Source organism: Astatotilapia calliptera, chromosome 4 (assembly GCF_900246225.1).
Source record: "Astatotilapia calliptera chromosome 4, fAstCal1.2, whole genome shotgun sequence".
NCBI lineage: Eukaryota > Metazoa > Chordata > Actinopteri > Cichliformes > Cichlidae > Astatotilapia > Astatotilapia calliptera.
The window spans coordinates 31,727,429-31,752,043 of record NC_039305.1 but is presented as its reverse complement, the minus strand read 5'-3'; the positions used below and the strand labels follow the sequence as shown (position 1 = coordinate 31,752,043).

General features: G+C 42.2%; 1 protein-coding gene across 6 annotated transcripts in view; it reads left to right on the top strand.

The window, feature by feature from the left end:
- The first annotated feature begins 4,416 nt into the window (after positions 1-4,416).
- Positions 4,417-24,615, top strand: part of caskin1 (CASK interacting protein 1) — a 119,662-nt gene continuing 99,463 nt past the window's right edge. For 5 of the 6 annotated variants that reach the window (XM_026166141.1, XM_026166140.1, XM_026166137.1 and 2 more), the window contains exon 1: positions 4,418-5,356. In XM_026166141.1, the coding sequence (XP_026021926.1) occupies positions 5,263-5,356 (94 nt within the window). In that variant the 5' untranslated portion in view covers positions 4,418-5,262. Of the gene's footprint in view, positions 5,357-24,615 lie in introns of all 6 variants that reach the window. The other variant, XM_026166135.1, reaches the window with a different exon arrangement.

Sequence of the window (24,615 nt, the reverse complement as noted above, 5' to 3'; positions counted from 1 at the left end):
TAGCTCTGTTTATATTAGAATGGTTATGTCTTAATAGATATGAGCATATTTCAAGTTTAATCGTGTTTGCACTGAATTAAGTTACATTTGCTTGTCAGCCTTAAGGATGAATGTCACTTTCATTGCTATGACTGTTTACATTACAGTTTAAGCTGCTGATGTTCTTTGTTGTGATATAATTTTGATAAAATTGTTGATACTGGTACAAACAAGTTACTGTAACTCTTGTAACTTGGTAAAGCTAAAGGGAATGCCATTTGTGATTAATACATTTGGAAAAGAAGTTAATGAGCTCATGTTAAGAACACAAAATGGGAAAAGAAATTGATTGTTCTGCACTGTTTGTGTAGATTGGTTTTTTTGAACTACTAGAAGGATTCTGGAGAACCACTGACGGCGAGAACAGCCCAAATGAGATCCTGGATGATCGTGAAATGGTGTGGCCAGCCATGCGATCGGATTGTGGGATTTGCCTGAGAAACTGATTCAAGCAACCCTGGATTACAGATAAGCCCTATGCACTACTTTTCCTACCCGGATAATAGGGTTTGCACACTGACAATTCCCCTACAGTACACCTGTTTGGGTTTTCAACGACTTTAAAGGACAATTCAGACTGGACAATTCAAACTTCACAACAGGAACACTTTAATCTGTTTCATTCATTCCAAAGAGCTCTGATACTGTTCAGTATAAATCTTCAATTTAGATGTCTTTATTTTGTTTTGTTTTACATGTATTCACCTTTAAAAATGCACTATTAGTGTGCAATTTGGGTTATTGTGTTGTATATGTGTATAAATGGTACTGAGGCAATAAAGGTCCCAGTTATTCACTTCCAAGCCAACTCCTTTTGTGAGTCTCCAAAACAAAACCTCCTCCTGAACCTAGAAAGATGTCTAGGGTCTCTATTTGAAGTGAGAGTGTACTGGTCCTGAGTAGAGGCGCTACACAAGCTTCTATGCAGCAGGCATTAGCATTAACACGCCTCTGGGGTAGTGTGGTTCTTTTGCATTGACAGAGGCATATTTATAAATACTCTACCGGTACCATACGGGCTACTCTTTAGAGTTCTTACATAACTCGCTGGTTATGTGGAGGAGGAAGAGAGCAGCATCCAAGTACTGCTCACTGCCCACACACACACACACACACACACACACACACACACACACACACACACACACACACACACACACACACACACAATGGAGAAAAAAGTGAAATAAAAAACGTGGAGGAGGGTGGAGAGGGAAAGAAAACATTAGATTTTGCAGTTGGAAGTCAGGGTCAAATTCTGCAGTGTGTGTGCTCTCTTATTGTCTTCATGACCGCAGCACATGCTGCATGTGTACGAGTGATTATCCCAAAGATCACAATGATTTTTGGCAACACAAGTTTTAACACAAACAGGCCTGATCTTATAGAGAAGCCTCGGATAGAAAGTAACAGTACAATTAGCCAAGTACTGAATTACAGCTTCCCTGTGCTTCTAATTTGTTCAAGTATTTCTCTGTTTCTGCTGCTTCCCATTTCAGCACCACTGTACTTTGGATGACAACACCATTGTTTGAAGGCTATATGTGCGGCTAACAGATGTTGTTAAAGACAAAACTACCCAGCAGCATATTAGTAATCAAAATAACTCCCACCTATAATATCAAATTAATGTACATGTTAATAAATCAAATGTTATGATCCATTAAACTTCATGCACTTGATTCTGCATAATTGAAGTGCATGTCAAAGCTAAAACATTTCAAAGTACAAGTACTACTTCTACTTAAAGGGTGTAAATACCCATTTCTGTACTTTGCAAAGCAGTTAGGCTGCTCAGTGCAAAGCCTATTTCATGTCCATCCATCCATCCATTCGCTTCCGCTTATCCTTTTCAGGGTCACGGGGGGCGCTGGAGCCTATCCCAGCTGTCATAGGGCGAGAGGCGGGGTACAACCTGGACAGGTCGCCAGTCTGTCGCAGGGCCAACACACAGGGACAGACAACCATTCACATTCACATTCACTCGCACATTCACACCTAGTGGCAATTTGGATTATCCAGTTAACCTATCCCCACAAGCTGCATGTCTTTGGACGGTGAATTTCATGTCATATTTCATATATTTGTATGAGGAAAGAAGGAGCTGAAAAATTGTGCCCAGTGTTTTTGTTCACCACATTTACTTCTGATCAAAGAATCTGAATTCCCGTGCCACCCCAATGAAATCAATAAGTTCTAATCAATAAGTAATTTTTAATTAAATTAACAAGCTTCAGTGGTGTGGCACAGTTTTGGGTCGGTCAGCCTCAGAGCAAGACAGTCATGTAGGCGTGAATGTGAGCATAAAAAGTTGTCTTCTCTCTGTGTTGGCCGTCTATCCAGGGTGTAGCTGCCTCCTGACAGCTCGGACAGGCTCCGCCCCCCAATGCTGATTTGGATAAGCAGAAGAATATGAATGGATGGATGGATGGATGGATGGATGGATGGATGGAAGATCCTGTAAGCTATGCTAAGCTAAACTAACTTGCTGGAGGTAGTAAAATCATATTTGTAGTATTTGAGCTAATGCTCATAATGACAACGGTTAGCAGATCTTTACAATCTTACTCCTGCTTTTAACATGTGAGCCATTGTTTAAAAAGCATCAATGTGAGACACTTATGGCTTTGTAGTAAAAATATAACTGCTTTGATGGCTTTTCTGAAATTCTTTCACCTGTGAGATATTTAAAAAACTATTTTCTTTATTAAAAGTAGAGGTAGGTTTGTGTGAATGTCTTCTAGCTATCCTTGTCATTTATTGGTCTGCTACTTGTCCCAAACGTTGGTCCCCTTTTGTTGGCATTCCTACAAAAATGTCGGGAAGTTCATCCAAGGTTAGCCTCAGCCTACTGAATTCACTAAATTAAGCAATATCTTCTTACTGTGTGTTTTTTTTAGAGAAATTATGTAAGATACTCAAGTGACTTGACAAACTCAGACTAGTGAAGCCCCACGTAGCACCAGATTATTGTCCAGATTTTTGCACTGAACAAGGACTGTGGGCTTTGTCTTTGATGAGATCTCCAATGAGCAGTAATGCCAAACATCAGCTGCATTTGTGGTTTTGGTGCTGATTAGAAATTTCTAGCATTTTAGCATTTAGTTAATATTACTCTTGGCATTAGCTGAAAGCATGTGTATGTATTTTCCTCTAAGTTTAAATAGTTGTTCATAAGATCACAAACACACGCCTATATCTTGATTTTATAAAAGTATATTTATACATATTATTAACATTAAAAAAACATCTGAATTAAAAGACTTGAGCAGTGTGTGACTTAGTTACCTATCGATATTTACACAACGATTAAAAATATTAATGGAAAAAAGATAAAGGTGAAAATGAAGCGATGGCCAAACATTCAGAGATTCTCATAGATGCTAATCTGAAGGTGCTGCTGAGCACCTGCTCAACTTGCCTGTTTTAGTCGTGATACATGGTCAGAGCTGCCATCCCCTCTGACCATGTATCATTCCATCATCATCACAGTTTTTCTTGCTAACGTACTAAACAAGTTATCAACAACTTTTTCACACTCCATCTTCTCTAAACCACACATAGCGGTTAGCAAGAGGAAACTTATTTATTATGATGATAAATCACAGAAGCTTGTTTGCCTGCTAATGTTAGCTGTGCTTACACACAAAGTGCAGACTGTAAGTCGTCTCAGAGCAGTGAAAGTAGAGACAGCAGCAACAAGCTGGTCTCCCATCAGTTTACCATGAAAGAGCAGTTGCTTATTCACAATGTGCAAACCACCAGAAAGAAGTGTCTAGCTTCTCAGCTTGATCAGCTCAAGTAACGGGAAATGGACGTGCGGGTAAAATGGAGACAACTTAAGTTTCCTATGAGCACAAAACAAGTGGAGCTTTCAGCAACAATAACTCACTCCAGTCACAAGATGGCAGAAAAGTAATCAGCTAGGAGCTTTATGACAGCTATGTCTATTTTTGGATTTGACAAGGTAAGCACTGATTGCCTTGCTTGCCCTGATGGAATGCCATTGGTATATGGAGCTATATGGGTGGGGGTTTAATTTCCTCAAAAAATGTTTTATGTAACACAGTATAGTGGGTTAAATGAACAAAGTGCTGATCCTAGTAGTGTTTATCCAATACCAATGCCAAGTTTATTAGTGATACTTGCCTTGCCTTGAGGCCTTAAACATCTATGTAAAAAAGAAGGTAAGTTTTAATACAAATCTGAAATTGTTTGTGTCGTGCAGCTTTGAATCCAGTCTAACTCTTAGGCTAGAATGCAGGTGTGTAGTCTGATAAGACTTCATCGCGCCAATAAGCAGAAAGGCGTGGCACACCTCCACTCTCTCTGTGTCTTCCTCAATAAATCTCTGCAGCCTCTGCCACAGAAACAGGGCCAGAGAGAGAGACGAGGAGGAGGCGGGAGAGCACCGCGCTCCTGGTCCGCCCACAACTTTCAGCACGAGCCATTTAGCAGTGCGAGCTGGCCCAGCTGTAGACCGCGCGGGCACGTGCACGTGCCCCCCTTCACTACCTCTGCACACCCCTACCCACCCCACTCGGAGAAAATCATTACCAAATAGCGAGCGCACGCGGAGCTGTGGCTGCAGCCGCGTCACCGCTGGGCTGCGTTTACGACGTAAAGCACACGAGCGGCACATCCTCGGCAGATACGAACAGGCGCGCACCCGCCTTCAAACGCACAACCATTTACGCGCAGTGTGTCTGAGCCTGCGAGGCTTCTCCGTTTGACTCCTTCCTCCCGGTGACCGTCGGTTAATCGTTTAATATCGAGGGCAGCTGCAGCGGGGGTGAGACCGAGGAGCCGGTGAGGCGAATCCTGGAACCCCCACCACTCATCCGCTCCGCCAAAATACGACGCACGCGACGCCGCCGCGCGGCTGCTGGGATCTCGAGCGGCCCGTTAGCCTCCGGTCCCGTCTCCATTCAGCAGCGCTGCACGTAGCCGTGGGAGAACCCGAGAGCATCCCTCCATCCCACCCAGCCTATCCCCACCCCCCTCCCCTCTTTCTCTCCCCCCCTCTCTCTCTCGCTTTCAGCCCCTCTGGACCCGTGCTATGCCGGAGCTCTAGGGGAGAGAGGAGGGGGGGTCTCATCAAGCCAGGGACCTGGGGGGGTGGGAGGAAGGAGGCTTTTCGTGGCCGGGGTGTAGACGTACCCTCCGCGTGGCGAGGCGCCTCTGTATCGGAGGATGCTGGAATAGAGCGGCCGAGCGCGGAAGATGGGAAAGGACCAGGAACTGCTGCAGGCGGTGAAGACCGAGGACCTGCTCACCGTGCAGAAGCTGCTGCAGAGGCCCCGGCCAGGGAAAGCAAGTAAGACAGTCGGTTCTCTCCCACTGCAGAGATGAGAACACAGCTGTGGATTTCTGTTGAAACCCTCCCCTATAGATGCCCGTGTTCAGCCATGGGCAAAAGCTTTCTCTCGCATAGGAGCTGTTCACCGCTGAGATGATGGTGATGTGTGAAGGCTGCATGTGTGAGTCTTCTGGGAGACAGGGGTTTGCATGCATCGGGGTGTATCCGAGAAGATTAGTGGTGTGATTGGAGAGTGGCAGCGCATCTTCAAACCCCTGTCTCTGTACACTGCAGCACAGAGAGAGGGAGGGAACACAGCGTGTGTGTGTTTGGATCTGTGTGTGACCCTGGCTCTCCAGTGACATGATACTGGTGGCCGTGTGATAGTTAAGGTTTCAACATCACAATCAGTGTGACACGACTCCCAGTGTTCTTCTTTTATCCTGCATACTGCGAGGCTCGCTTCACGACTGCTCCTCTAATGGTTTTTTTCTCCTTCGGGCAGTGTAGCACTACAACATCCAACAATGTTTCACTTGCACAGCCCACTCTAATGTGTGGGCAATACAGAGAGAAGCCAGAGAGAGCTGCAGATAGATCATTCTGTAGAGGCTGGCGGTGGCTTGCTGATACTTCCACTGATATATAACTGGCTGGTCCAGTTGTGAGCAGACAGCGAGGGGTAGCGTACAGGCCGAGCTGCAGGAGGTAGAATTTGCACAAAGGCATAACAAGTAATTCAGCTTTAACTCTTGTAATTATTTTTATAAAAGCTAGTTGACACCAAGCCTATTATCCAATTACTATAATTGTTCTGCTTGGGCAGGTACGCAGCAGCATCTGAACTGGTGCTTACACTGGAAACAGCAGGTGGGCCTCATTTGAATAAGAAGAGGCCATGCTAATGACAAATAATGGTCCACGTTTGAGCCCCTATTGCAAGTGATGACTTTATAAATTCACTTGTCAGTCTGTTTGTGTACTGAGTAACACTAGAGCTTTATTGTACTTCTTGACCTCTGTGTATTTAAAATGACTGGTGTTGGCTAACATAGCGGCTGAATATTCTCTTCTTGAAGACGCTGCGCATCCACTCCTAAATATTGTGCTTACGGCCACTAGATTAGTTGGAACTACGTCTTAAAATAATATCTAATCGGCCAATTACATGACAGAAAGGAAATGCATTTGTAATATTTAAAATCCACATCCTCACATGCACGGTCTTGATTAATCAGGCCCCATCTTATCTTAAATACCTCATAGTACCATATCCCCCTATTAGAGCACTTCGCTCTCGCTCTGCAGGCCTACTTGTTGTTCCTAGAGTATTTAAAAGTAGAATGGGAGGCAGAGCCTTCAGCTTTCAGGCCCCTCTTCCGTGGAACCAGCTTCCAGGTTTGACTCGGGAGTCAAACACCCTCTCTATTTTTAAGATTAGGCTTAAAACTCTCATTTTTGCTAAAGCATATAGTTAGGGCTGGACAAGGTGACCCTGAATCCTCCCTTAGTTATGCTGCAATAGGCCTAGGCTACTGGGTGCTTCCCATGATGCACTGATGCACTTTCTTCCTGTTAAAGGGGAGTTTTTCCTTCCCACTGTCACCACATGCTTGCTTTTAGGGGATCGTCTGATTGTTGGGGTTTTCTCTGTAATATTGTACCTTACAATACAGAGTGGTTTGAGGGGACTGTTGTTGTGATGTAGCTCTATATAAATATAAACTGCATTGAATTCATAAGGTTGTAACTTCCCATACCCAATTCAGTCGTCTATTTCACTCTGTATGAGACCATAAACTACAAGAAGAGCATTATATTGTTAGTTATTCTAGCAACTGAAAACAGAAGCTCGTCAGGAGGGTGTTTACTGGGATTAAAATCAAATAAGAAGCAGGACCATTTTTACCTTGAGTTCAATACAACTGGATTTCTTCTGGGAACCAGTTCAGTTGACCCTACTGGGCATGAAAAAGATTGCAGGTTTAAGATGCTTATCCTTCATTTTCAGACCTGAAAGCTCTTGTCTGTCTTTTTGTCTTCTGTTTGTGGGTCAAGAGGACCTGCTGAAGTTCAAAGCACGAAAAGGGGAAGAAAAGTCGATTTAGGGGAGTTTGAACGTGTCGTAGCTCTCGGTGTCAGATGAGCTGATTTAACCTTTTTAGAAACTCGTGAGCTGTTGGGATTTTATGCACACAGAAAAAGGGATGGAGAAAGAAGATAGGTTTAAGTGAGAAGTGGTTCTCTGGGGGGAAAGGTCTCATTCGGTGACATAGCTTAGAGAAGCAGGACCAGATGCATTTCTGAATGCACAACATGTTAAAGCTTTGAAACAGGAGCCCACATTGGAACCAATAGACTCAGCTAAAAACTGGTAACTACAGCTGCAGCTGGACAAAACTGGGCATAAAAAGATCTCATGAGTCTTGATTTCTGCTGCAATATCGATACTTTAACATGAACAGCGTAAAGGATGAGAACCTTTAACGCTGTTGATGGTTTCTTAGTGTGGGGGATATTGTCTTGGCACACTTTGGGCCACTTACTGCCAATTGAGCATCATTTTTAGCCAGTGCTGTTCATAATCATGTCCATTCCTTTTTATCTTTCCATGACTACAGTGTTCTCGGCCACTTTAACAGGAAAATGTGCCACATCACAAAGCTCACATCATCAGTCTAGTTTCTCGACGATGACAATGAGCTCGTTGTACTAAAGTGGCCTCTGCGCTCACCAGATCAGGGTGGTGGTGTCATGGGAGAATCGCATCATGGAAGTGGTGCCCTGTGCGATGCTATCATATCAATAAGCACCAGAAACCCGGAGAAATGTTTCCAAGAAACTTGTTCAATCCATACCATGAAGAATCAAGGCCGTTCTTAAACCCAGCCCAGTACAAGCCAAGCAGAACTTCAAAGTAGTCGGTGGACCATTAAAGGTGTAATAAAAGTGGAGCAGCGGCGACCTGACCAGCCTAGACGTGAGACAAACATCCCACCCATCCAACTCCTATGTGTGTTGAAGTTCTTTTATAAGTCGCAGGGTTCTGTGCCTCAGACGGCAGTGCTCACTCTGCAGGATTAAGCGAAGCATATGGCTTCATAACAGTGTGTAGCAATTAGCGGGGTTCACTGCATTGATGCAGGCGCTGGAACAAAAGTCTACAGCAGAGCAGGAAACCCCCTGGATTATAAACAGTCTGTCTACTGCAGAAAAAGACAGGCGTGACTATAAAAGAACTGGTAGGGTCCAGCACATAGAGGTTGTGCCCAAAATGAGTGTGTGTTTCTGTATGTGGAGCTCAGCAAAGTACATTATGTACAAGAGCACAAAACAACCTTTAGGCAACACTTAAGTGCTCTTCAGCTGGAAGCTGCTTTCTGACTACTGCTCAGTACATGAGATGCAGAGGACAGGTAAGGCCTCAAACTAATTTTTCATAGGCAGCAGACAGCCGCTGGCAGCATGCATAGATGTGCTCCAAATGGAGCCAGTCCTCGCCGGACTGCAGTGCATACAGATGGCGACTAAAGCGATTTAAAGCAGATACTGCAGGTGAAAGAGGCAGCGGCCTGACTGATGCTTGTTAGTGCACACAGTGGGTGACCTTTGTTTATTAATCTACACAGTCTATATGCTGCATACAGGGAAATAGACTGGGGAACTTGGCAACGTTACATTTACATTTTTGAATAGATTTTGTGATCCTGTATTTGACTTCCTTAGAACATGGTTAAATTTCTGTATTTCTGTTTATTTCGGTTCTATTTATGCTATTGATTATTTATTTAAAGGAAAATGCTTTGCTAAAGATTAAATGTTTAGAGACCCTTTTTGTGTTTTAAGATTTACTCAATAAATTTAATAAACTTGTGTTGAAAGTGAAATTGAGATTGTGGGACCTGGAAGCCCCGTAGTACAAAAATACAAAATGCATGCATCTTATTTGTGAGCAGATTTTTTGTTGCAAAATCAACACTTTAAATTTCAATCACTTAACAAAAAATCACATTTTTAAAGGAGAAAGCAGGATTAACTGAGTAATGTAACATAATATGAAGGCAGTTGATTACCTTCAGTCTTAAAATTGGTAAAAATACATAACTATAAACATTAGATACAAAACAGGCAAAATCATTTATATGAAAACGATTCTGTACTGCAAAGTGTGATTAGTTAGTTTTATGTAAATACTCACTGACACAGAAAAGTAACAGAGGACCTAAAATAAAAGATTTATTTTGTGTGAGCTACACTTAAATAACAAAAATAGCATCTGGGATGAGTCACAGCAACTGTGTGAAATGTGAGTGAGCTCACGCTACTTCATTTTTAATTCAGTGCACTTAATATGTCTTGCTTTAGGGTAATTAGGCATACTTTAGTCAGACTTTCTGTAACACTGAAATCCAAAATATACATGTTTTTGTCATCATATCATCACAAAAGGTATGAAATTCACATCACATTCGAGTCACTTAGAGAAACTGGGGTTGAGGTGGGTTGCAAAGTGGTTTGCAGGAGTACGGCAGCTTTGTGGAGTGTGTTATCTATGTTGTCACATCGCTGGCTGAGTGGAGTGTTTCATGGTTCGCTTGCAGTTTAACCTTCTATAACTTACAGTGTTACAGTGTTTAAACGCAGACTCGAGGCTCGTCTCTGCTCCGCCTCCCTCTTTCAAATCCTTTCAGTCTGCTGTGAAGCGCTGTCTTTCCAGTATTAGGCTGAATTTAATTATTTGTGTAATTGGCAGCCGCTGATACCACAGGAACTGCTTTCTGCAAGACAAACTGTTTAATATGCCCTTTGAAATTTCATTTGTGGACGTGCAAAGCAAAAATAAGCCACTTTATTATTTATCTTTTGCTGCGTGTGTTTTAAGGGAGTGCCTGCAAAAGTGTCTGCAGGACACTGATACTGACCTGTTTATTTCAGGGAAAAAACAAATAAAGAGGGCAGAAGCAGCAGGGCGGTAATGACAGAGTGCAGCTGAGTGTCCCAGACAGACAGCAGGGCAGTTTGACGCTAGGCTGATGTTCACACAGACCTGTTTGTCATCTTAGCATGCAGCACAAAGCTTACAGGAGACGTGTGTTGTCTGTGTGTGTGCAGCTGCCAGTGAAATGTGTGAGTGGTTTGTGGTGGTAACGAGTGGACGTGTGGCTGAGGTGTGCGTGTCCGTTTGTCTGTGGGTCTGAGGCTCTGCCCTAATGCACATCATTTACTCTCACTCAGGTCAGACACACAGTCCGCACAAATGCACGCATTTACCTCCATCTCAGACACACACACACACACACACACACACACACACACACACACACACACACACACACACACACACACACACACACACACAGTTACATTAACACAAACATCTGGCACCATCTGGAGAGCTATCATCAGTTTGCTGTCACTCAACTTGCCTTCTGCACATACGATTTGACTGGGTCATAGCTGTGTGTGTGTGTGTGTGTGTGTGTGTGTGTGTGTGTGTGTGTGTGTGTGTGTGTGTGTGTGTGTTCGTTCAGTGAAATGATAAAGACGCCATGTCCGACAGACTGACACGTTCTTCCACAGCTATCTTCCTCCTTCACTTTCTTTCTTTGCAGCCATGAGAGATGCTGACACTCCCAGACATTTCTAGATACCAGTCTCTCTCTCTCTCTCTCTCTCTCTCTCTCTCTCGCTCTCTCTCTCGCTCTCTCTCTCTCTCTCTCGCTCTCTTTTTCTCTCTCTCTCTTTTTCTCTCCCCCTCTCTTCCTCACGCCCTCCCCCGCCAATCTTTTCTGTGTTGACGTGCGAGGCGGGCTAGCAGGAGCAGAGCAGATGATTGCATCCACACCAGTGCACATTCACAAAGGAGCAGCAGAGAGGAAGCTCCACACGCTGTCAGCCGGAGTCTCTCAGACTGGCTAACGATGCTCTGTCTGCATCCGTATGCTTCAGAGGAGCGACGTGACGTGAAGAAGCAGCTAGCGTTTGCACTTCACAGTGCAACTTGACAGCTACGCCAAATATTTTTAATTTAGCGTAACAGCTGTTGCACCTCCAGGTATACGACTCTCTGTGCATATTGTGCAATACAATTAAACAGGTACCTAATATATGTTTCCTGCATTGTATTTCAGCTCGACGACTCTAGCCCCTCAGTTCATTCACTGTCAGCATGGCGCTTCTCTTCCTGTTACCCAGCATTCTCTGATTGGCTGCCCCTCACAAAATAAAGGCATTTGAACATGACATTCAAATATTCTGCTTGTGAAGGGCAGCCAATCAGAAGAAAGCTAAAGGGGAAAGCTAAGACAGCTTGTGTGGATGAACTGAGAGGCTCAAAGAAAGATACGTAAGGATTATTTCAAACTGTCAATCATGCAAAGCCAAGAGTCCAAGAGTCAAAGAAACGAGCATAACAGCCCTCTCGCGCTTTTTTTAAGGTAGATAAAAACACTAAAAACAACAAAGTGTAAATGACATAAAATGAAAGTGTGCGTCGGGGGTGTTGCTCTTATTTCACCCTGAAAATATTATTAAAATGTGGGCGGCTATGTGTTTTCACCACTTCGTAAATATTCGGCGAGTCTGCGCGGATAATGTACTCAAGCAGATATTTCCCCGTCAATCAAGCGCACCTAAAGGCCTTTACTTGGAATATATTACTGCAGCAACACTCACGAGAAGAAGCAAACATGCTCGGGCGGCGTTATTGATCCTGAGAGTGATCTTGAAAATTGAAGCACAGCATATTAGAAATGATAATACGGAGCGAGGGGAAGATTGGCCGGCGCTGTTCCCTGCATTTTCTTCCAAAACATCATCACTCACTTCTCCTGCTACTGCTGACTGCCTCCATGATTGAATTACAAAGCAGATGGGGGGAGAGGTGGGTGAATATTTTTTGCTTGGAGGAAAAGGGGGATAGGCAGAGGAGTTAGTAAGAGAAAAGGAAAGAGGAGGGGAAGATGCTTCTTGATGTGTGAGTGGGACAGATGGAGGGGGAGTGATGAAAGACTGAAAATGATGAAAAAGAGAACAAGGGAACGAGGTGATGAAACGCAGGGGTAGCTGAACGCTGTCATTTTCCACCTCCCGTTTATTCTGATCGCAGACTGCTCGGCTCACGTCGGGTCCCTCTGTCTCTTCTCCCTCTCACACAGACACACACATGCAGCAAAAATAACATCCACACAGTTTAATGGGTCAGCGGCAGGTTCAGGCAGAAGTGGAGAGCACAGCAGAGGTGAGAGGATGGAAGGAAAGAGAAGGGAAAGGAAAGGAGTAAAAATTATAGGAAAGGAAGTGAAAGAAGAAAACTGGAATGGAAAGGAAAGTGAAACAGAGCTTATTAAAAAGGAAGAGAGAAGAGGAGACAAGATTGAAATAAAATAATATACACTGAGGAAAGAAAGTGAAAGAGAAGGAAGGAAGAGAAAGAAATAAAGTGCAAAGTTGAGGAAGGAAATGAAGGGAAAAAAGGAAAAGAAACAATACCATGGAGGAAGTAGTGAAACAATGTGAAAGGAAAGATTAAAAAAACTTAAAGGAGAGGGAATTAAATGAATATATGTTATAAAAAAGTGAAAGGAAAGAGAAAAATAAATGAAAAATTAGACAGAAAGAAAAGGGTGAGAATGAATAGAGAAGAGTAGGAAGTACACGTCAAAGGAAGTATAAATTAATTAATAACAAATGACAAATCTGAGAAAGGACAAGAAAGAAAAGGAAAGGGTTACACCAGCACAGTACAGAGAAGGAAAAACATTAGATGGAAGGATGAGAAAGAAAACTGAACGAATAACAAAAAGGACGGCGCCACAGAAAAATAAGGAAAAGGAAATGAAGCAAACTGTTTTACAGGAAAGGAAGGGAAACAGAAGGGCAGCTGGGCGAAGAGAACAAAAATGAAACCGGAGAGGTGGATGAGAAATAAAAAAAGAAGGCATTTGTTACATCAAGTGTGAGCAGATGATCAGGTGATAGCAAATCTATCCTGTTCTATTCTATTGCACCGTTTACCAGGATGAGAGAGGAAGGCTCGAGTAAATATAATGGCCACCCACAAAATGAGAAGGGCAGCAGGGTGGGACTCTCACTCATTCAGCACCGATTAAAGGGGTGGCATTAACCACACACACACACACACACACACACACACTTCTTCCCCCCACCGTCATACGACTGACACAGAGAGGTACCGTCTCTATTGGAATTTACATCATCTGTGTGTGTGTGTGTGTGTGTGTGTGTGTGTGTGTGTGTGTGAGCTTTAATTGTGAAAAAAGGGGACAACAGTTAACTACAGAGTCACATGCATGCAGCATAATGCGATAGAAAAAAATGCTCTGCAGTCATGAGCTGATTCTCAAAGGCATGAGGGGGAAAGATTCAGAATCAGAAGAGAAAGCTGAGCCATGTCACTGGAGATTTGTTATGTAAGTAAGTAGCTGTACTTGCAAAGATGTGTTTTCTCAGCAGCTGCTATAGAGCGAGACTGTCCCTCTACATCGCCTGGCAGGACTTTTTTTTCCCACTCACACCCCGAATTCATAACACAGAGTGTTCTTACTGCTTCAAACTGATGTTTGAGCAGTTAATAAAGGCAGGAAATGATGCTTTTTTTCAGACCCTGCTCCTAAAGTTAAACTAACATGGTTGGGACAAGGTTTGACTGTACTCTACACGAGAGCCTTCTAGAAATGTTCCACCCTGCAGCCGCAGTGAATGCAGTTAGCATCGCCTTGGGACTTTTGAATGAATACTGGTGCTCTCCTGCTATGCGAGCTGCCACTAAAAACAGGGCTGTGACACAGTGTGGGTGCAGGCTCAGGGGTTGGGAAAATGTGTTGGTTACTGACACACCCTTAGGTCTTTGATATGTGTGAGAAATGTTGTGGAGTCAACTGGTTGCGTGACACTGCGTAGCCTGCTTTTTCCCTTTAGCCTTTTTTTGGCAGAGGTCAGTTTGACCCCTTTTGCTATGCCTGGCCTGTTTTCTTATTAGTTTATGGTAATAAAACTGGCAAAATGAACATTTAAGTTCTCAGTTATTTTGGCACAGTAGGTTTTTAATTTCAGCCAAAGGCAAGAGACACAAAATTTCTCATTTTTTGTAGCTAGCTACAGTCGGGTGTAGCTAGCTAGTAAAGCTAATGTTAGCTTCACAAGTTAAAATGCTGCTTTTGTCAGCTCCTTCTAAAATAAAAAAATGAATATACTTTACACAACTTTAGTTACAATAAAGTAATAAAAAGAGGGCTATGGCTCTTTACATCCTCTAGCAGACCATTACATGGGGAAACCTTTTGAATACAAGCGCGCTGATCCACGCAGGTGTGCACACGGGTGTTCACTGTTCATAGACATAAACTACACCTTTATTGGCTGCTATTTCCAAGCACATTGTGCGCTGTCGGTCCTGCTTGCTACACAACAACATTCAATATTTAGTATTTACTGCTGTTTACACTTAGCTAGATTAACGTGATGGCAAGGGCGTGATGATCCATTTGGTAAAGTAAATCCATTGGGTTGTTGGTCTTCAGACAACAATTCTGACGGCTAAAGAACCAAATGGGACAAGCAAAAAAAGAAAAAGGAAAAAACAAAACAACAAAGAAACAGCTTTGTTCTCATATTGCAGTTTTACTTGGCTGCTACTTGTGCTCCATAAATATAAATAGGAAAAATAAAAGGCCAGGCTGTTTGTTGTAAAATGAGCTGCTCTAAACTTGATATGTGTGCTGAGTTAGACACTAAAAGGCTGTGTTCACACTATGGTTTAACTTTTAAATGGGGAATTTGGAACATTGTTATTAATCTGGAAGCCAATTCTGGTTCAGTATGAAACTTGTGACAAGGACTTAGTCACTGTCAGCGATCTTGCTTTATGTAGTTTGAAAGGAGCTATATTTGTATGTTCACATTTTTAGTGAAAGAGCAGCATTATTAGCTTTTCAAGAAATATTTCTTACATAATTGGAGGATTTTGCAGAAAAACACTTTTGAGTTTCTCAATATTTGTTTAAAATTTCAAAATTTGAATGTTGCTCAGGAGATTCATATGTGCAGAAATCTGTGCCATCAGAAACTGAATTTGAATAAGTTAAATTTGAATTTGAATTGCTCAGATTGAATCTGAATTGAAATTGAATTTATTGGTTTGAAAATGATCTTCGCTAAATTGAAATTGAATTTTATAGTTTGAAAATTAATTAATTTGCTTTGAAACTGTATTTTATCCTTTAAAAATTTAGCTCTCGAATAATTTCAGATTCACTTCTCACCATTCAGTTTCAGTTCTACAGTTCAGTTTTTTGGGACTTACATCCGGTTCCGGTTCAAGAGTAATCGAGCGCAGATTAATAGAACTACGTTTTACTAGCGGACCGAAAGTGTTACTGACGGGAATCTACAGCGTCTTGAGCTGAAACGGTGTCCAAACCTTTGTGTTTTAGCTTTATTTATGTCTTACACAGCATCCCAACTCTTTAGCTAACTTAATAACTTTAGCTAAAGTGAATAGTTAGTCTAATTCATTAGTGCAGCATTACTGGATCACATCAGTTCGAGAGCTACATTTTTAAAGGATAAAATACGGTTTCAAAGCAAATGAATTCATTTTCAAACTATAAAATTCAATTTCAATTTAGCGAAGATCATTTTCAAACCAATAAATTGAATTTCAAATTAGGCTAATTCATATTCAGTTTGTAAAAGCATTTATTCAAGTTACAATTCAGATTCAATCCGAGCAATTCAAATTCAGATTTAACTTATTCAAATTCAGTTTCTGATGGCACAGATTTCTGCCCATAGATTCAGTTTTGCAGAAGCATTGTAAAGCTATGATGCGTCTAATTCTGCTACTGGTTCCAGGCTGTTTCCCCCAAACCGTTGACGTGGCAGATGATTTTGTGAAACGATTAGCTTTTAGAAGAACTGCGTGGTCTCTGGAAATGGAAAGGTAGCTATTCATTAATGCTACTATTTGCTGGAAAGCCAGCATCTGCTGCAACAAAATATCTACTCCATGGCTTCCTTAATGTGTGTGTATATGTGTTTGTGTCCTTGTGCATAAGGAAAGCTCTCAGAGACCAGAAGGGCCTGTCCAGCAGGGACAGATGTTGATGTGCGTGTGTATGTGTGTCCAAACATAGCCGTACATGTGCAGCGACTGAACAGATGGTTGGTGTTGGACTGCTGTCCACACATCTGCAAAATATTCCACATAATGTACCTGACCTCCAGCACGACCTGGTTGAAAAAAATGTAAATAATAATAGATGGTAATGATTTGAAAATCATTAAAAGCCTATATTTGGTTGAGAACACAGTTAACATATGAAAGAGTAGAGTGCTGATTTGAAGCGATGCGAGCGACGTGTTTCAAAAAAGTTGCGACAGGGGCGACAAAAGACTGAAAAGGTGTGTAGTGCTTTAAAATAGGTAATGAGGTTAATTAGCAGCGTGAATGGGCTTGTAAGAGCATCCTGGAGAGACTGACTCTTTCAGGTATAGAACTAATGAGCGTTGCACTGCTCTGTGAAAGACTGCACGGCTGTTCAATACTTCAGTATTTTAAGAATAGCATTGCTGTGATTAAAAGGGCAAATAATTTGTCTACAAAACCTTTAATTTACCATCTACAGCACATCATATTATCAAAAGATTCAAAGAAATACTCAAAGTATGAGGCTGAACAACAGGAAATTATATCTCAGCCGGTGCACGAGCGTCCAGTGTTAGTAAACAGTTGATGCTGAAGCTGGCGATGAAACCTCCCCCCCGTCCTTTCACTTAACTTATAAATATTTCAGTTACTCCTTGTGTAGTCTCTTTGGCTTTGAGGAAGCCTCTCCCATTGATATGGAGTCAGATATCTGGGTCAGGTTCATTTTCCAGGAAGCTTGAACTTTTCCAAAATATGTGCATAGACGGTTAGAGGTGATCAGCGAACTTGTGACTTTCACATCACCTGAATTCAATCCTCCAAGCAGATGTGGAAACTGGAGTGATATGAATTAGGGGGAAAATAGAGATTAGGGCGGGAAAAGAAGATGAAAAATGACGAGAGAGAGAGAGGATGGAAAGTTGTGTCACAAGAGTGTCACAGACCTGGTCTTTGCACGCGAGTGCGCGCGCGCGCACACACACACACACACACACACACACACACACACACACACACACACACACACACACACACACACACACAACAGTGGGATGATCCACAAATCACTCACACAGTGTTTATTCTTGTGCTACGTTTTCCAATCTCATCAAGTTCCTGGAATAATTTCTTCCACTGCAGCTATTTAATTTTCCACATACCTGCAATCCAGTCTTCATCTTTCTGTCTTCCATTAGTAATGAAAATCTGTACCACATGTGTGTGAAAGAGGCCATCTAAGCAGATCTGGGATCAGGCGTACTAAAAACTAAATTGTGTGCGTATTATTAAAGGCCCTGTCTACATTTGTATGCTGATACTCATTGCGCCGATGGGATGAATTCCCAAAACAGTCCATCAGATTAAGGTTCTGTACCTAAATAGAATAGTACATTAATTAATCTCCTTAGCAACACCTCTTCTCCTTCTTAAATTACATTCAAAAGTCTGAAATGGTAAAACTGAGAGCTTATTAGCATGGCGATAACAATATTAAGCTCAAAGCATCACTACCTAGCCAGGTGTTTCAAAAGGCTAATAACTCTTTCCTGTCATCTTTAGCACTCTAACATGCTTTAGGTGCTGCAGATAAATAAAACAAAATAAAACCAGCACCATTACCAAAATGAACATTCATAACACACGGGAAAAGACCTAGACCGAGTTAACGATAAAAATGATTTAAAAAAAAAAGGCTAAAAAACGATAAAAACCCCCGAGCCTCAACTCGTGGCCCGGTACCAGATGACTCACAGACCGGTACCGGTCCTAGGCCCGGGGGTTGGGGACCACTGATCCACACAATATCGATAGTATAGTATTTATAGGCCACGCCTAGGGCTAGCGCCACCTGCTAGCATGATTGCAGACTTCTAGTTAAATTTCAATGTCAATTCAAATGTGAAAGTTTTAATTTTCTAAATCTAGACCCATGTCTGTGTCCTACATGGGATATGTTTTTATATTTTAGATGAGCAGAATCAACTTTCTGGGCTTTCCAACAATAAAACAATTCTCTTTATTATTTGTAGCTCTAAGGCTACAGTCTTCATTCTTGTGCTGAATTCTGCCTGCAGTGTTTAGTGTTTCTAATAAAACCTGGAGGCTCTGTGTCTTACACTATCTATCTGTATTTTTTTTTTTTTTGCCTTCTACATCTGTTTCCTTCTTACTGTTCCCCTGACCTCTCTCCATCCCCCAAATCCTGCCCTATGAATCAGTCTGGCTGGCAGTGTGTTGCTGTCAAGGAGCCTGTGAGGGTGATTCGTCACGTCAAACTGGGCCAGGATCTGGTCGGCCTGGGCCGACAACAGGAAAAGAAGAGATTCTGGAAGATTCCACAAAAGCAACAGCTGCTCTTTGCCTTCCAACGTTTATATTGTAACTATTTTCAATTTTAAGCCATGTGATATCAGATGCTGGATTGAGAATACCACATGTACCTTACGTGGTACTGTTCATGGTACTGTAGAGGAAGAATCCTGCTTACTTAGCTAATCTTTTTAGCTTAATTCAAAAAACTCACTGATCAACTTGATAAACTGCCATTGAATTGGTTATATTTACTTAGGGTCTGCTGGCTGTGGTGTCAGGGACGGTCTTGTCACATGGTTGGATGGATCAAACTCCACCCAGATGAACTTGGCTGTAGATGGCGATGAGGTGAATGGCCACTCTTACATCAGAAACCTGACTTATGTTGCTACACTAAGCTCATAGAAGCAGAGCAGAACAAGGACTAACACTCTACATCAGCGCTCCCCGACCTTTTTTGCACCACCAACTGGTTTAATGTCAGACAATATTTTCACGGACCGGCCTTTAAGGTGTCGCGGAGAAATACAACAAAATAAAATGATACGACCGAGACAAAAACTGTGGTATTTTGTAAATATAACAATAAACGCAAATTCACTGTGTAATTGAGTAACTTTATAAGCAGCGTCCAACATTGAGAGTAACATCCTCCTCTCTGCCCCTTAATGCTCTCTGGTCGCCATGGTGATGTATAAATATTTCTTTCAAAATAAGACACAACTACAACACGGGAAAGACCCAGAGAAACCGAGTTAACGATAAAGACCTTGAAAACCATAAATTTCACACCCGAGCCTCAACTCTCGCCCGGTACCAAACGACTCATGGACCGGTACCGGTCCGTGGCCCGGGGGTTGGGGACCGTTGCTCTATATGGAAGAAACTAGCTTCAGTACAGGATGCAGAACGCATGTGAATGACTATCAAGTTCAGCCTTTCTCAGCTTTAAAGTAACCAGCAATGGGGTGAATGATATCACAGACTGACCACAGAGGGTTAACAGTACTGCATTTTCATGAATAAATACATAACAACCTACGTTACTTCCATTTAGTGCTAATGAACACCTCTTAGCATTCTAACACGCTAAATTAAGTTGAAGGACATTATTTTGTTATGGCTGGAGACCGCTAAGTTCAAGTCCACAATGAAAGCATAGCTGCTTCTTTCATCAGGAGGCCATTTTTGTGTCTGTTGTGAGTCCCCTGCTGTCGCTTCGCTCTCGTTTTAGTGGTAAATCTTGTCTTTTTGTAGGCGTTCTGAAAGACTGTGCCCTGAAGCCTTGGGTGTCTGGGTTTGTGCCCAGTAGGCCCATTCAGTATTCTAGTCATGTACAGTGTAATCATACAACATGAGATATTCTATTTCACACTCAGTTTCAAACAAATGAGACAAAAAAACCAATAAAAATAATGAGTTATGTGAGGCTTTGGTCACTTTGCGCACTGTTAAAGCTTAAATTGACATTCTGTTACGTGAGGAGACATAAGCTTAATGTGCAGTGCATGCGCGTGTGTTTTAGTATCACACCAACATCCGTGTTCGGTTAACTGGTGTGCTTTGATCCCTCTGCTGCAGTAGGTGTGTGTTACTCCAGTTTAATCAGAGGATTGCTTTGCAGCACATCAGCCAATGGAGAGGAAGTAGTAGCGCCATGAGCCAATGGGCACCGTTGTTGGTACGTTCATGCTGGCGGGCTGGTTGTATCCAGCTGTCCAACACATGCAGAACATGTGGTTTAGCTCTGCACGCTTGTTTGTGTGTGCGTGTGTGTATCCACATACTGTACACGTGTGTGTTTGTGTGGAGCTGGTGCCAAATCCACCGTGGCACCGCCTGGTTCTGCTCTTAGTGTTTGCTCAATCTTTTTCCATCTCTCCCCTCCCTCTCGTCCCATCTTATCTTCCCTCGCTTTCCTGCCCCGTCTCTCCCTGTTCCCAGAGCTATCACCGTGGCAACAGGCACGCAGTGCCAGCCAGGAAATATCTGGATCACAAGCAGTTATTCCAGTTCATCACTGCGGGGTCCAGCCAGACACTTTAGTCCTTGGACCTGTCTGGGTTTTATGTTGTGTGTGTGTGTGTGTGGGACTCTTAAAATCAGACAATACAGATTAGCCAGCAGATCTACTGACCTACTGTCTATTTTAGATCCATCACCCCTTTTTTCTTTACTTCCTTTCTCATTCCCTTCATCATTTCTTTTACCATTTATCCCCTTTTTCGTCTCCTCCATCCTATCTCATTATCATGGCCCTCCATCCTTTTCATCTCTGCGGTATCCATTCTTTTATCCCTCCCTCCTCTTCTGTCCTGATATGTCCGCATGTCTGCCCTCCTTCCCTCTTCTTTGCCTCTCCATCGCACCCTTTCCCTTGTCTTCTTCCCTCCATCCCTACCCCGTCTCTCATTCATCAGATCCTCTCTCATCCCTTGAGGGAGAAGAAATTCCCCTTCGCAGGCTTCTCAGGATTCACTCTTGATCTCGAGACTTTTGTTGTTGTCGGTATCATCTCTTCTCCCACGTCTTTCTTCTCACCCCCACCCACATGCCCTCATCCTGGGCCCCCTCTGTATGCTACAGTGGTTGCAAAGCTGGGTGCCAACACAGATCGGGGTGGGGGATGGTGCAGTCTGGGTTCAGTTTATTGCAGGTCTAGATCAAAGCTTTTAGCTCTGTTCAGTCATTGTTTCATTACTAAGTTCCTTAAGCTTCCTTTGCATGCACAGAAATATGAATTGTGCTGATACTGGACTGATTTATAGAATGTATATGAGAATATTTCCTTTTCATGGTTTCCTTTTGGCTACTGCTCTAGTTTGGTTTACAGAGCGTTGTGGAACAGTAAACATCAATAAAAAAGATAAATAGAACCCTGTGGGAACTATGGGAGAACCGTTTTCTAAAGCCTGCTGGTAGCCTCACCTTTGGTAACAGGCATTGATTATTAACCACAACTGTGACGGCTAAATAGAAAAGCTGAAGCTTTTATTGTGTCCTCCACTTTACTTACCTCACCCCAAACTGACGCAAACACGTTGTTTTTAATAAACCGTGTGTAATAATTGTCCTAATCAATTATTATTGAGATATTTTCCCTAATAACTCATTCTTTTTTGGATTAATGGTGTAATATGGAGAACACTGATACCAGATGGAGAAAAGAGGAAATTAGACAGGAGAGCTGCTGTGGTGGGCTAACGCAGCGTGACTAGATAGCGTTAGCTTGCTGTCTAGTTGTAGCGCTGAATGGTTTTTATCCATGTGCAGTTAACCCTCTGAGGCCTGAACCCCTGACCCTAACCCTGGGTTTTACAGACTGGCAAAAAGTGCTTTATTGGAAAGTTTCTGTAAGTTAGAGTGACAATAGCAGGGACAACAGTAGGATAGGGTTATGCTAATCATGATTCTACCAAGAGGCTAAAACTATCTACAGTGCTACAGCCCATCCAAGATGTTTATGCATCAGTTTTACTGAGTGACACTCTTGTAGTATTTAGCCTGTCACAGCACTGATTAGCAGACACGTGTCTGTGTGTTGTATCTGTGTAGTTTATGAAAAGATTACTATCGGAGCTTGCTTATGTTAAGTCGTAACTTTGCACTTCAGCCTGTTTTCCAAATATGGCCACTGCAAAGATGAAAATCCACCCGTTTTCTTCACTGCTTATCCAGTTCAGCATTCCGGGTGGGCTGGAATGTATCCCAGCTGACACTTAAAGCTATTTTTGTTCACTTTTAAGTCACATACCTTTAATACACTCTTGGAAATATGCAAGTTTTAAATTGCCATACAGCTATTATTTTCATATCATCTGTCACCAACAATTTTATTTCTGTTGAAGAAAACTTATCGTCTGAAATGTTAAACAATAATGTTTTATTCAGTGAATCTGGCAAAGCAGCTCAGTGTAGAATTGGACTATCGACCCAAGACAGACAGTAGCTGCCGACACAGGTACAATAAGGCTGTTGTTCTCCGTGTAACTCTACCACACGGACACACACACCCATCACATTAGTCCTCACAGGCTCTCTTTCTTTTTCTCTAGCTCTCGTTCACACACACTCTCACACACACGCTGTGTTTAATGAAGTGCATCTAATTTCTAAACTAATAAAATCACATCGTCTCACTGACTGCAGAAAAAACCAACAAAAAACTCGGGCAACTTTGTTATGACAAACCACACGCAGACGCACACTCGCTCAATGAATTAGTCCAAGGCTTTCTATTGGTTAGCGCATGTGAATAGGCGAGATACAAAGAGACATTTAATAGGTTGGTAATTTCAGAGAGGGGAAGAGGAAAAGAGAGAATGCGGTTGTGTGCCTGGTTTCAAAGATCTCAGTGTAGTCTTTAAATGAAAGTCATATCAGTTTAAAAGCCTGCTGCCATAAGTTTCGCTGCTCTTAAAACTCCATTAAGAACGTCTGTCATTCTGGCTTTCCCGACCCTCAAAGTCTCACTCTGTACGTGTGGAGACCCACAAAGTAGTTACATACATGCTCACTTGAGGCCACCAGGACCTATCGAGGACAGAGACAGGCCATGCAATGTCAAGCTAAACATACAACAAATATAAAAAAGTTTTCTTATTCAATAGCTTCTCATTTTGTAACAGCTGTAAAGGGCTGAATTTTCATCATAACTTAGATTTAATTTGTTAAAGCATAAAGTACTGGTACGGCTGCCTTGTGTGCCAACAGAGGATGCTGTAGCTACTAGCTGTCTGTTGTAGCATAGATAATATGCCTTTCTACGTGAAGAAGTTGTATTGAGTAAAATTTAGGCTTTTTAGAAGTCAGTTACTTAGCCCTGATGTCTTCTGTACAGTTTCTGAATTGAGCTTGCTAACCAAGAGAACATGAGCTGATAACCTACAACTCTTTATTCAAATGTTGTTCTTCCTGGCATGAAATAAACAGCAACAGCTAAATGTTGTTGTCCTAAACCAGCCAGCGTCTTCCAAAAAGTAATAGTTAGTATAGTAGCATCCAGCATGTACAGAACAACTTTAACATTCTCCAGGGGAAATATCTGGTTCTTTAGCCGTTGAATGCTACATTCAAAAGCCTGCAATAAACTGTTTGCAGTACAGTGTAGTGTACATCGCCCTGCGGGTCTGAAAATCATAGCTACATGAGCTACTTGTTTTCCTTTTAAATATTTATACACATATAACTCAGTGGTTCCCAAACTTTTTTTGTTTTACAAGAAAATTCGCCCCTACTACCTCTTCTAAATAACAGAAAAACAAACCATATTTATGCTGTAATTATTTTACGTATAGTTGTTTTCTTGCCAACAAGGAGGCCTAATGGATTTACTTTACCAAGTGGATCATCACGGCATTGCTATATTGGTCCATTTGATCGACCTTTGTTGTTATTATTTATTTTATTTTATTTTCAGTTGTTACAGACGGGACAGACATGACTGAGGGAAAGGAAAGGGAGAAAGAAAGAGGAAGGAAAAGAAAAACAGAAGGGAAGAGGGACAGTGAGAAAGGAAACTTAAAAAGAGAAAGAAGAGGAAAAAAACTCCTGGATCACCTGTTGAGAGAGAAAAAGAAGAGAAAACAAGCAAAAAACAAAACAGAGCAACGTACTAAACACAACACCATCACGTTAATCTAGCGTAAACAGCAGTAAATACTAAATATTGAATGTTGTTGTGTAGCAAGCAGGACCGACAGCGCACAATGTGCTTGGAAATAGCAGCCAAGAAAGGTGTAGTTTATGTCTATGAACAGTGAACACCCGTGTGCACACCTGTGTGGATCAGCGC